Source organism: Canis lupus, chromosome 4 (assembly GCF_048164855.1).
Source record: "Canis lupus baileyi chromosome 4, mCanLup2.hap1, whole genome shotgun sequence".
Taxonomy (NCBI): Eukaryota; Metazoa; Chordata; class Mammalia; order Carnivora; family Canidae; genus Canis; species Canis lupus.
This window is the reverse complement of record NC_132841.1, coordinates 60,468,949-60,481,766: the sequence shown is the minus strand read 5'-3', so window position 1 is coordinate 60,481,766 and position 12,818 is coordinate 60,468,949. Positions and strand designations below refer to the sequence as shown.

The 12,818-nt window shown below is 49.0% G+C and overlaps 1 protein-coding gene across 1 annotated transcript in view; it reads left to right on the top strand.

Annotated features, from left to right (window-relative positions):
• Nucleotides 1-10,234, top strand: part of ABLIM3 (actin binding LIM protein family member 3) — a 109,805-nt gene extending 99,571 nt beyond the window's left edge. The window contains exons 19-24 of the mRNA XM_072824583.1: nt 162-191; nt 810-868; nt 1,656-1,716; nt 2,403-2,410; nt 2,957-3,037; nt 8,093-10,234. Of these exons, the coding sequence (XP_072680684.1) occupies nt 162-191; nt 810-868; nt 1,656-1,716; nt 2,403-2,410; nt 2,957-3,037; nt 8,093-8,206 (353 nt within the window). The 3' untranslated portion in view covers nt 8,207-10,234. The remainder of the gene's footprint in view (nt 1-161; nt 192-809; nt 869-1,655; nt 1,717-2,402; nt 2,411-2,956; nt 3,038-8,092) is intronic.
• Nucleotides 10,235-12,818: the final 2,584 nt, after the last annotated feature.

Sequence of the window (12,818 nt, the reverse complement as noted above, 5' to 3'; positions counted from 1 at the left end):
GCGGGAGAGAGAGGATGCGGCGCGGCACAGCCACTGGAAACTGAGCAGAGAAGGAAGTAGTGAAGAACGCCCCTCCTCCCCACCAGCTCGGGTAGCCCAGGAATGGAAGCCATGTCTGTCTGTCCCCATGAACACTGATCTCTGGCTCTTCTCTCTTGCAGCCCCTCGGTCCCACTACCTGGCTGACAGCGGTATGTCCTTGCCTGCCCTCCCTTCATCCTGTCGTGTCCTGGGAGAGCCAGAGCCGAGTTGGTTGCAGGTCCCCCGTAGCTGTGATGTCCTAGCACAGTCCCGATCTCAAATCGTCCACCCACTGTCTTTGTCAGGTGGAGGCCTCAGCTATTGGTTCTGAGACCAGGGTTGCCACGCCCAATAGTTCCCAGAGAGAGAGAAAGAATGTGTGTCTCTTCCACTGATGTGGGAGCCCGTCTGTCTGGGCTTTGAGATCAACTCCAAATCCAGGGCCTCTGTCCAATGCCACCTGTTGCCACCTGTAGTAAATACGATAAAGCCAGTTTTAGGGCTTTACGGGGACACAGGGGTTCACCACAGGAGGATAGATGTGCGCAGGGTGAGGCCAGAAGACTGTGCATGTGGCCTTTGGGTGAGCCTGGAGTTCTGTCCGGGTGAGACACCCCTGAGATTGTCAGCTGCATGTCTGCAGAGCACAGCGAGGAGCTGGTGGCCTCAGCCCCTTCCCACTTCACATGGGATTGGGAAACAATATTGGCCATTTGCAGCCAGGTTACTTCTGGGAGAGGGACCCCTGGCTTGGGGCTGCTGGTAATTGTTTGGCTGTTTCTTTTCAGACCCCCTCATCTCCAAATCCGCCTCCCTGCCTGCCTACCGAAGGAACGGGCTACACAGGGTAAAAGAGAGTCCGTGCTGGGACATTGCCCCCAAGATGTTAACAATTCCAGCATTAGCTCCACACACTCAGAGCCTGGACATGACATTTGGCATGCAACAGATATTTATTGAAAGCTTTTTATATACGCCGGGTACTTGGAATACATCAGTAACCCCTGCCCCTTGGAGCTTAGATTCTTGTAGAGAGGAACAGAAAGCAAGTAGTAAATAGTATGCAAGTCAAACTGTAGAGAATGTAGGAAACCTTGCTAGGGGAGGAAAGGAAAATGTTGAGAAGGATAAGGGGGATAGGGAGTTTAGTTTAAAATTGCAACTTGCAATTTTATTTTTTTAAGATTTTTTTTTATTTGAGAGAGAGAGCACATGAGCAGGGAGGAGGGGCAGAGAGAGAGGGAGAAGCAGACAACATGGGGCTCGATCCCAGGACTCCGAGATCATGACCTGAGCCAAAGGCAGACACTTAACCAACTAAGCCATTCGGACGCCCTTTGCAATTTTAAATAGAGCGGCCAGGGCAGATTTCATAGGGAAAGTGGTGTTAGGGCAACAAAAGAAAGTATGACATATAGTTCACCAAGAAATGAATATTTATCAAGTGCCTACTACATGCCACTCCTAGGACCAGGGATGTAGCCATGAGTTAAGTACCCCCAACTTGAAACTGAGTCTTCTCTAAGAGAGCCCATGTCCCACCCGCCCTGGGCCATTTTCGGGAGATGGGGGAGTGCCTCCGGGAGGCAGCTGTGAGCTTGCTCAGGCCAGCCCTGGCTCTGTCTCCCCTGCAGACACCCAGCGCAGACCTCTTCCACTATGACAGCATGAACGCCGTCAACTGGGGCATGCGAGGTGAGTGCCAGCCTCCCCTGGGAGCACAGCAGCTTTGGATGCACAACTGTGGTTTGACCTTCCATAAACGATTGCTACAGATTCAGGCCCCATGCTGGGCTCTGTCCAAACCCCCGAATTCCCACACTCCCTTTTACTTCCCATTCCCTCCCTTTCCCCCTCCCTTCCCCCATCCTCTCAAGTCCCTGGCCTTGGGTGATCTCCAGGCCATCTGTCCCATCTGGGTTCCCAGAGCCATTGCAGAGTTGTACTGCTGAGCTAGAGTTGCCTGCCAGCCCCGGGTGGAGGGAAACACTCAGAGCCAAATGCACATTGTTCCCAGCAAACGTTCCATGAGCTTCACGCTCTCCTGCCGGCCTCCACCAACTCTTACAAGCAGGCTCAGGCAGGAGGACAAGCTCTCATCAAAACCCTTCCAGATTTCTCTGGAAGATGGAGGATCTTGACCAAGTGCTTCACTATCTCAGATTCTTCTCCTTTCTAATTATCTCAAAAGTCATTTTTCATCTAAAACCATATCTCTGGATCAGCCCAACCCCTATCTCCAGCCATCCACTGTGCCCATACCAGCCTTGATTTGGGGTGAATCCAACAAGGATGGAGTCTCTAAGACAGAGGTTAGCATAGTAATGCAAAGCAGAAACCAATGTGTTTCCATTTTGTGTGTGCCTCTTTTCTCTCTACAGAGTACAAGGTAAAGCAGATACAGAGACCCTAGGGGTCTCCGAGACCCTGGATGCGGCTACTTTGGGAATCAGCAGGGAGATGACAGCACCATCTACTCAAGGAAGGGAATATTGAATAAATAACCTCAAGGGTCCTCTTAAGACCAGCATCTCCAGTCCCTCCTTGGCCTACTTTCCCTGAATCCTGCCTTATGTTTCTTGCCCACTAAAATCAGACGATTCCCCATGAGCCGCAGAGACTTTCTGGAGGCCTGCCAGTCACCCAACATTAGACATTTGCAATTAGGAGGCTTTGTGCTACATTAATGTCAAATGCCACCAAGCTTATCCCTAGCAGTATTAGAGGACTCAGATTTTATCTTTGGGGAGAAGGTGCATTGAGGCTGCCAGGAACCTCAAAGGAAACAGACCCAGCCCTTCCTCCAGACTTTGATCTCTCTCCCTGTATGGGGAGAGGAGGGAGCCCAGAAACGAAATTGGCTGGAGGGACAGCCCCACCACCTTCAGCCAACCTGGAACCCCACCCCCTACCCACCCCCATCCTCTCTCCTTAGATCTACCCTTATGAGCTGCTGCTGGTGACCACAAGAGGAAGAAATCGGTTGCCCAAGGATGTGGACCGGACACGTTTAGAGGTGAGTATAGAGAACGGAGCAGGAGACTTTGGGTTCGAAGAGATGCCAGAAGTTGCCGATGTAACCCAGCTCAGGACGACAGGCAGAATAAAGAGCTTTAAGGTCACATAGCTTGTTGAAAAAGCAGAGACACCAACCTGGTTTCTTTAGACTAGGACCAAATGTTCTGTGCTGCCTTCTCAATTTGATTAGCATCTGTGGTTCACAGCTACAGCTGTCCACACCTGATGCTTCTGTAGGCTTAAGACAAGAGCTAGATTGGTCCCTGCCCACAGGGGCCTGCGGTCTGGTTGATAAGAAGAAACACAGCACTGTTTTGTGCAGGATGGTCCAGAAAAGCAGTGCTCCTCATGGGGAGGTGGGGGCAATCGGCAGTGTGCAGAAGGCAAAAGCAGAAGGTAGTTTTGCATCAGACTCCAGGCCCAGCCCTGGGCCTGCCATCCCCAGCTTGGTCAAGTGACAACCTCTCCAAACCTTAGTTTTTTCCCCTGTGGAGTCAGGCGATTGTAGTGCTTCCCTCAAGGTGCCAACTGGAGTAAATGAGTCGCTACACACAGAGCCCTTGGCACAGAGTCTGGCAGTGTCCTGGGTGCATAGACTCTGAAGGAGCAGGTTTGTTGTTGTTGTTTTTTTTAAGATTTTATTTTTTTATTAGAAACAGAGAGAGAGGGGATCCCTGGGTGGCTCAGCAGTTTGGCGCCTGCCTTTGGCCCAGGGTGCGATCCTGGAGTCCCGGGATCAGGTCCCGTGTCGGGCTCCCGGCATGGAGCCTGCCTGTGTCTCTGCCTCTCTCTCTCTCTCTCTCTCTCTCTCTCTCTCTCTCTCACAAATAAATAAATAAATCTTTAAAAAAGAAAAGAAAGAAAGAAGAAAGAAAGAAAGAAAGAAAAGAAAGAAAGAAAGAAAGAGAAAGAGAGAGGCCAACACACAGGCAGAGGGAGAAGCAGGCTCCATGCAGGGAGCCTGACATGGGACTCGATCCTGGGCCTCCAGGATCACGCCCTGGGCCGAAGGTGGCGCTAAACTGCTAAGCCATTGGGGCTGCCCTGAAGGAGCAGGTTTGGATGGATGGAGAGGGGGAAGGGAACATCATGATTAGTGCAACAGCATGCCTACAGCCAAGAAGCAGGCCTGAGCAAGGCATCTGCATTCCCCCCCCTTTGGCCTGGAGTTCTAGTCCCTGGGCCCCTGATCCCGGAGCACACTCTGCCCTTTCTACAGTGCTTCTCCCTGCCTCCCCCTCTCTTAGAATGCCCTTCCCATCCTGCCAGCCTCCTCACTCCTCAGGGCCCCCCTGTAGTGATGCCTGTGTCTCAGAGTGCTCCAGACCCTCCCAGGATGTGTCCCTCACCCCTCCTCCAGCCTCCCCCAGCCCTGTGTCCAGAGTGGAGATCAAGTACCTCTCCTCCTTCCTTTGTATCAGAGCACCCAGCTATCCGTTTCCTCTGTCTAACTTAGTCAGTCCTCTACCAGAAGATCAGAACCAGAGGAAGTTTGGAAAATGTTTGTGGAATCAAATGCGGGCTTCTAGGAGAGGAGGTTCGGCACCCGTGGGATGAGCATATCAACCACCCTTCACCTGACTGCTGAGAATTCGCCCAGAATAAAGGGTCAGGCAGAGGGAGGGGGATGCGAGCTAGCCAGGAGGCTCTGTGAGTCCTTCCAGCTGTAGCAAGCTGGGCCAGCAGCCTGGCGAGGGGGATTATCCCTGTTAGCAACCAGGGCTCCTTCTCTGTGGAGCCGGGAGTGGCCGCGGGTGCTGAAGGGGACAGCTCCCAGGGCAGCTCCGCGGAGCCAGCGTGAAGGGGTGGCCGGCTGGTTCATCCCGGAGGACCAGTTGCCCTCTTACATCCTCCAGGACACCCAGAAGCTCCGACCAGAGAAGCATATTCTGCCCTAAGAATCAGAAGCTTCTTTAAAATACCAATACTGTGCCCCAGACCGGACCAATTAAATCGCAATCTAGGGAAGGAGCTCAGGCATTGGTATGTTTCAGAGGCACCCGGGGATGTCTATCCATGGAGCCTGAGCTCAGACCGCAGGGCTACAAACACTGCCCTAGCCCCCTGCACCAGTTTAAAGAGAGGACTGAAGAGCTCCTCAAGGAGCTCAGAGTGTAGATTGTCACTCACCCAAAAAATATTTATTGAAAGTCTATTATATAGACCAGATCCTGCTCTACCTAGGACAGGTATGCAGTGTATCAGTGAACAAAACAAAGACCCCTGCCCTCTGGGAGCTGGCATTCTCACTTGAGGAGACAGACTCTAAATGACAGAAACAATAAATAAGTGACCTAGAACATGGGAACAGGACTGAGGGAAGAAGTAAAAGGAGGGCGGAGAATTGGGGGTTACAAGAAGAGGTAAGTTGCAGTATTAAATAGGGTGGTCAGACTAGATCTCACTGCATACGTGACATCCAAACAAAGACTCAGGAGAGGGAGTTAGCCATACTTATGTAAGGAGGGAGGGCATCCCAGCAGAGGGAACAGCCACTCCCAAGGCCCTAACACAGGTGAGAACAGCAAGTGGTGAGTGTGGCTGGGTGGCACGAGCACAGGTAAGAGAATGAGAAGGAAATGAAATCGAAGGAAAGGAAGACCAGACTCCACTATGTGACAGACACAGAAAGATATCATTTCAGTGGTGAGAGTGACCAGCAACTGAGTGCTTCCCTGGTGCAGGCTGCCACCCATGACCTGTACTATCTCATTCACCATCACTGTATCCAGGAGGTAGGTGCTAGGATGCTCCCACTTTCCAGAAGAGGAAATCAAGCTCAGAGGGGTAAAATAACTTGTCCAAGGTCACACATCCACATCTGCCTGGCTCTAAAACCCATGCACTTAACCTTTATGCTTTAAAGTCTATGGAGAATGTGAAAGGGACAGGGCTGGCATTAGGTGCTCTGAGAACTCGCAAGAGAAAAGAGACTCCAGCTGGCCCTTCACAGAGGGAGATCAGAAGAGCCTCAGTCTCCTCCAGGCTGTTCTATGGTGGACACAGCACTCAAGTTGAGTCAGCCAACTTTTATGACTTGTATCAAAACTCATAAAAAAGATTTTGGGGCACAGCAAAGAAAATGAGCTAGACAATCAAGAGTAAGCCTCCCCCTCCAACAACAACAAAAAAGAACAGATGAGATGACAGGTCCCCTCAGCCTTCACCATGGAAAGAGCTGAGAAGAGAACTCCCCCATATCCGCAGCATTTTTCAGCCCACCCTTGAGTGCGACTGAGACAAATATAGACAAGTCGACAGCAGGGACAAAAGAAGGGACCGTCTGGCCTGGCAGAGACTGATGGGGTCCAACAACCAAATGTGATATGTGGATGCTGTTTGAAGCCTTCTTCAAACAGCCAAACTGTAAAGATATTCCTGAGACCACTAGGGGAATTTTATTATGAGCAGGTATTAGGTAATTGCGAGGAACTCTTGTCAATTGTTTTTAGGTTTGCTCATGCCATCAAGGATACCTAAGAAAATATCCAATATGTTTTGCTATCTCTGGGGGAGATGCATGCTGCAGTAGAGAGGCATGAATCGATATAATGCCAATGGTGTGCTTTAAAATACTTCAGCAAAACAAAATAGGTGAAGCAAATGTGACAAACTCTTGATACCTATTGAATCTGGGTAATGGGCATGGGTATACCTTGTGCTATTTTCTTCCCTTTGAGTATTGTTTAAATGTTTCATAACAGAAAGACTTATTTATGGATGTTTAATGGGATTGGCCAAGGGAGCAGCAGGAGTGCACTGTGTTTGGTCTCAGCTCTGCTACTTACCCTGACTTCCTCCCTCCCTCCCTCCCTCTTGGTCAAGTTAGTCATTTTAACCCTTTGACTTTGATTTTCTCCTCTTTCAATCGGATAGAAATAATTTCTGGTTTTCAGAGTGGTTGGAAGGATTAAGTGAGAAAAATAGGGGCAACTGTACAGTTGCAGAGTATAGGGCATAACAGAAATGCAATGCAAGGAATTGTTGGTGTTATTAAATACTGTTAGGTATTGAAAAGTCAGCTCAAAGCCATCAGCAACCAATAATATATATCCAAAATATCAAAGTTACCTTTGCTTCAAGATATGGAAATGTGGCCAAAAGATTAGTCCACATCGGCCAGAGAACTGGCTAATTACTGTATGGCTGTATAAGTAATTCTTAGTGAATCTCCTTTAGTATTCAATTATCTAACATGATTGCTACCAACAGGTCATCTCAGTGATTCCAGTAGGTTTTCAGGCATGATATATGCCCTATACATCTCTTTTCAAACATAATTTAAAATTTTATTTTGAGAAAGTTTAGACCTAGAGAAAAGTTGCAAGAAGAGTAAAATGAACATCCTTCTGAACTTTCACCTAAATGCATCAATTATTAACATTTTGCCACTTTTCAGGGGCCATATATTTCTAAGACTTTTTACTATGTACCAACTTTCAAGGCTGCTTGGAAGGGCAACAGGGAGGGCAAGCAGAAAGGAGGGGGGAAACCTGCCAAGAAATGCAGAACAAGGTTTCACTACATGGCATATTTAAGATAGGAAAGGACAGTTCAGTAGGTGGAGAAATATGAACAGCAATTTTTTTCATTGACTGGCCTGAGAAACAGCCTTCCAGGTCACCTGTAAAAATACCAATAAGGAGAGATGTACCTAAAATCTTGGACACACTCCGTTTTACTCCCAAAAGAAGGGAATAGCATGAGTCCCAACACACTCTGGGGTACAGGATGCAAGGAGCGGGATGCAGGCAGGTAGGTCAGCCAGGATGCATCGAGAGGCACTTAGGTGAATTCCCACCTGAGTCTGGCACAGGTGAGGGCTCTCCAACCCAGCTCCGGAGGCCCCACGGAGGAAACATTCATGCACAGCCTTCCATTCAGCAACTCCTCACCCACCGCCCCCCCCCAGCGCTGCGTGGCACAGCACACCCAGGGAAACCCACAGGGTCCGCTTCTGCGTGCGCCTGCATGCGCCTGCGTGCGCCTGCCCCCAGCCTCCACCTGTCGTCCTCAAGCTGTTCCCTCTCTGTCCCCTCCACGCTCCTTTCAGCGCCACCTGTCCCAGGAAGAGTTCTACCAAGTGTTTGGCATGACCATCTCTGAGTTTGACCGGCTGGCCCTCTGGAAGAGGAATGAACTGAAGAAGCAAGCCCGGCTGTTCTAGGCAGAGGCTCTATAAATATATATGCATTTATATAAAGATATATGTAAAATCTCTATACTGAAGCTCGGTATAATCCTCTCTTGTGTAATGGGACACACTGCCTGCCATGAGACTTGCTTTTCTGTACTGTCAGGCAAGCCCACGTCATCGAGATATTTTTATGCTCCTTACTGTCTCTTTTCTAAGTGCTCTGGGGTTTGGGAAGGGATTTGAGGGGACTCCCATTGTTTTACTGGGGATCCTTTTTATACCGAAACATCTGTCCCAACCTGAGTCCCCCAAGGTCCAACTCTTTCCTAAAGGAGGTGCCTGAAGAAGTCTCTCTTCTTTCTGCTTCTTGGCTCTTTCCCCAGTCTCCAGGGTAATGCTGACCATGCAGTTTTCACACCTTACTGGCCCCGGAGGGGCCCTCCCAGTGGGAGGATCCACAGCAATCTCCCAAAGTCACTGAGCACCTCTGAGAGCCCATGAAGAATTTTCTCATCTCCCCCAGTTAGGAGTTCGGTGCTCTCTGAGGGTTACACACTTCGCAGTGTGAGCTCCAATCCACTCGATAGAGCAGCAAACAAGTGGCTAGGGCCTTGGCCTCTCTGCAGCCCCTTAGTCCTCCTTCTGCCCTTGATTCTAACCTCTCCCTTGTCCGAGTCTCATGGTAGAGAAAGAAGAGGCACTTCCCTTCCCTCTGCCACTTCCAACTGGCCCCTTTGCCTGGCCCCAACGTGGAGACGAGGGAAGGCGTGGGAGCTGGCAGCAGGAGCCAGAGCAGGGCACCTGTTAGAATTGGAGCTGCAGGACCTCTTGGGATTGTCCTCTCACCCTCAGTGCTCCCAGCACTTCCTGAACCCCCACCCCCACCTTTGGAGGAGAGGCCCATTATTACAGCCTGTATTCTTCAGCCTTACTACAATCTATGTGCCTGACAACTCAACACACCACAGGGCTAACGTTCCCATCATAGATCCAACAGAACAACTAGACAGACAACCTCTAACACCCCTCTAAACATCATACAGGCCATGTCCCAGAGAAAGCTTCCTGGTCTACACCTGCTGGTCCCTGGGCTAGAAGGGCAACTGAAGCAGCCCCCACCCAGTCACTGGGTCCCACTGCAAAGTTGGCCATGTTTCATAGGTGAAATCTTTGGAAGAATGGCTGCTTACGGAATTCCAAAATGAAGCACTGGCCAACACTGCTCATGATAACCCTGGATTTTCCCAGTGGCTGCCTTTCCTGCCCTCTTGCCTTCTTGAACAAGGATGAAAGCATAACGCTAACTTCTCTCCTCCCTTCCCCAAACCTTTGACACACACACACCCCCCCATTGGTGATGTTTGGTGGGGTCTGTTCCTTCTTGGAGATGGCTTGATTTGGGTCATTTTGAGGTCACAGAGGGAAGATGAAGAAGTGGAAATAACCATTATGACTCTCAAGAGGCTGATGATGTGACATGGTGTATATAGAACTGGCTTCAATTCAGCAAACTCTCACTGAGCACCTGCTGTATACTGAGCACTGAATGGGGGAGGGGGATGGGAGCACTGAGATGATCAACATGGTATCTGGGCTGGGGGGCAGGCCTGCTAACAATGGGTGTCGTCGGGCACAGACTCACATGTGATGGATGTAAGGCAGGAAGTGATGGGAGACGGCATGAGAATGTGTTTGTGGAATTACAGAGAAAGCAGATGCAAGTTGGTGCAGACCAAGGAATGCGTTCTGGAAGAGACTGCACTTGAGCAAAGTTCAGGAAGGATCTTTGTAAACAGAGAGGAGATTGTAACTTGAAAGGGTGATAGGATGAGGGGCCAGAAGGAGGTCTATTATACTCTCATTTAAAACATCAACCCTCTGCAACTCTCTTTTTGGCCAGCATCTTTCAACTGTCCTGACCCTTTAGAAATGTCCCCAGCCAGACACAATCATTGAAACTGCCTCATTATCACTGGTTGAGAACTTGGCAAGATGAAGGGCTTTTGTTATTGTTGTTGGGTATTTTTGTTTCCCATAAAAGCACATAATTTCAACCCAGACCTGTGTCCTTCTGTTGTTTCTGGTGTGAGTGGAAATGCGTGATAGAGGAAGAGGCTAAACCGTGCACATTTTCCAAAATAAAAGAGTCTAGAAAGCAGCTCTCTCTTGGCCTCAGTTTCTCCTTCTGTAAATTAAGAAGATATGACAAGGGAAGCATCACCCAGGTTGTTTCCTGCAGAACATAGAGTTCCGCGAGATGGTGGAGAATATTCCAACAAATACGGTTGTATGATCCAAAAACTAATAATAATAACAATAGTTCATTATTAAGTACTGATAGTGTGCCAAGTTCTACACTGAAGACTTTGCACCCACCATGCCATGTCAGCCTCCGTAACAACCTAAGAGGGAGGAAATAAGAATAATTATATCTCACAGATGAGAAAACAGCTTTCAAGAGGACTTATAATTACCATGATGGAGCGAGAAGCCACTTCCAGCCTGTTTGGGCTTAGAAACACCAGCTTAGCCCCTCTCAGCAGTCAGGATGCTTTCAGCTGCAAGTAAGAAGTGCCTTCTTAAAAGTGACTTAAACAATGAGAGTCCATATAATCCTGCACAACTGGAGATCCAGGTGCAGGCTAATCAACTCAGTTCGATGATGCTGTTGGAGGCCCAGGTTCTCTGCATCTCTCCACTCCACCAACCTCAGTAGAGTGGCTTTTATCCCTAGATATGACCCCTTTTGTTCACAAAAGGCAGCTGTGGCTCCAGGTATCATGTCTTCACCCAACAACATAAAAAAAAAAAAAAAAAACAGGAAAGAAATTTCCCTTTATGTGTCTCTTTTGATCAGAAAACTATCCCAGACATCCTCAGTAGACTTCCCAGGTCCCGTTGGCAGAATTAGGGAATAGATTCATGCCCTTGCTACAAAGAAGGCTGTTAAGTACTTGGCATTTTGAACCTCGATAGTGGTGGCTGAGAAAGGAAAGCCTTCTGGAAAAGTGAATCACATTGTCCCTGCCACAGCCACTGTCGCTCCCCTTAGAGACCCCACCATGCACATTGCCAAAAGTCCCACAAAGCCTTGCAGGACCTTTGTGTAATCCAATGTTTCATAAACTAATTTGACATAATTTGACATAACTCATTTGACATAACTAATTTGACATAAGAAATGTTAGACTTACTGTATTTCCTATTTCTATCCTAAGATAAACACTTATCTCACTCTTGACATCTCTGAAGATGGGATGTGGCTTAAAGGTATCTCCTTTCCTGACCTCTCATCAAATGATTTTTCTAAGAATCATCCCCACCACACCCCTCCAGACAGGTAACTCAAATGTGCAACAGGACACTAAAGAATGCTCTTTTGTCCCTGCCTGCACACACACACTCAGGGAAAACTGAGCATCTGCTGGGAGGCAGGAGCACTAAGATTCAACAGTGTGTAAGGCAGAGCTCTCAGATAGCTCTGGTCGAGAGGAGGGAACAGATTGTAAGTAAGTAACAGGGAAAGAGAGGACACAAAAAGATAACTGCCGCACAGACAACAGAGTACCCGAGAGAGGAGCAGCAAAGAACTCGCTTCACATACTCACTGAAGGATGAAAACAAAGTATGCAAGGGGAAAGTAGGGGTGACAGCACTCTAAGCACAGAGACAGCATGTGCAAAGGCACCGTGGTTGGTGAAAGTTTGGTGTATTTGAGGAACTAAATGTTCCAGTGAAGGTAGAAAGGAATGAGTGAGGGGGAGAAAGATTAGAAGTGGGGGGGGGGGGGGCGCCCAGTGGCTCAGTTGGTTAAGTGTCCAACTCTTGATTTCAGCTCAGGTCTTAATCTCAGGGTCATGAGTTCAAGCCCCTTATTGGGCTCCATACTGGGCATAAAGCCTACTTTAAAAAAAGAAGAGGAGGAAGGGAAGGCAGGCAGGGAGCAGAACATGCCAGGAGACTGAATGCCTCTCATTCATTCAGGCTTTGTGGACACTGTCTGGCTTGCACTGTGGTTATAAACCTACTAGGTGCAGAGGAGCCTTGTTACTTGGAGTGCAGGCCCCTACCAGTACCATGGGAGTCACCTTCGGAGCTTGTTAGAAATGCTGAATCTCAGGCCGCTTCCCTGACCTCCTCGGTCCACATCTGTATTTTAATCAGACTGCCAGTGACTGACACATATGGTGAGGTTAGAGAAGCGCTGCTCTAAACCATCGTCCTTTTATGGACAAATGCCAACACATTTGTGCCAGCCTTTCTGAAGTTCCAGAAGGGAACTTTTCTCCATGCACATGACATTTTTGAACACTGGGGGGCAACCTTACATTAATAAAGCAGAACATGATGGGGGGGGGGGGGCGCGAAAGCGTAAAAATCACAGAATGTGAGAGCCTGAAGTCAATACAATGGCCGCATTTTGCAGCCACAGCAACAGGCCCACTGAGCATCTGGACAGAGCAGGACAAGCAGCCCGGTCACCTGCACTGGAGCCCGTCATCCTCACCAGGCACCTGGAGCAGAAACGTGGGCCTAGCTGTGGAAGGTGTCAGCAGCTGCAGCTGGCCCTGAACAGAGCCAAACGTGGAGAAGGAGGGCTTGAAATTCAAGGAGAGGAAAGCACTGCTAAAATTCATAGTAA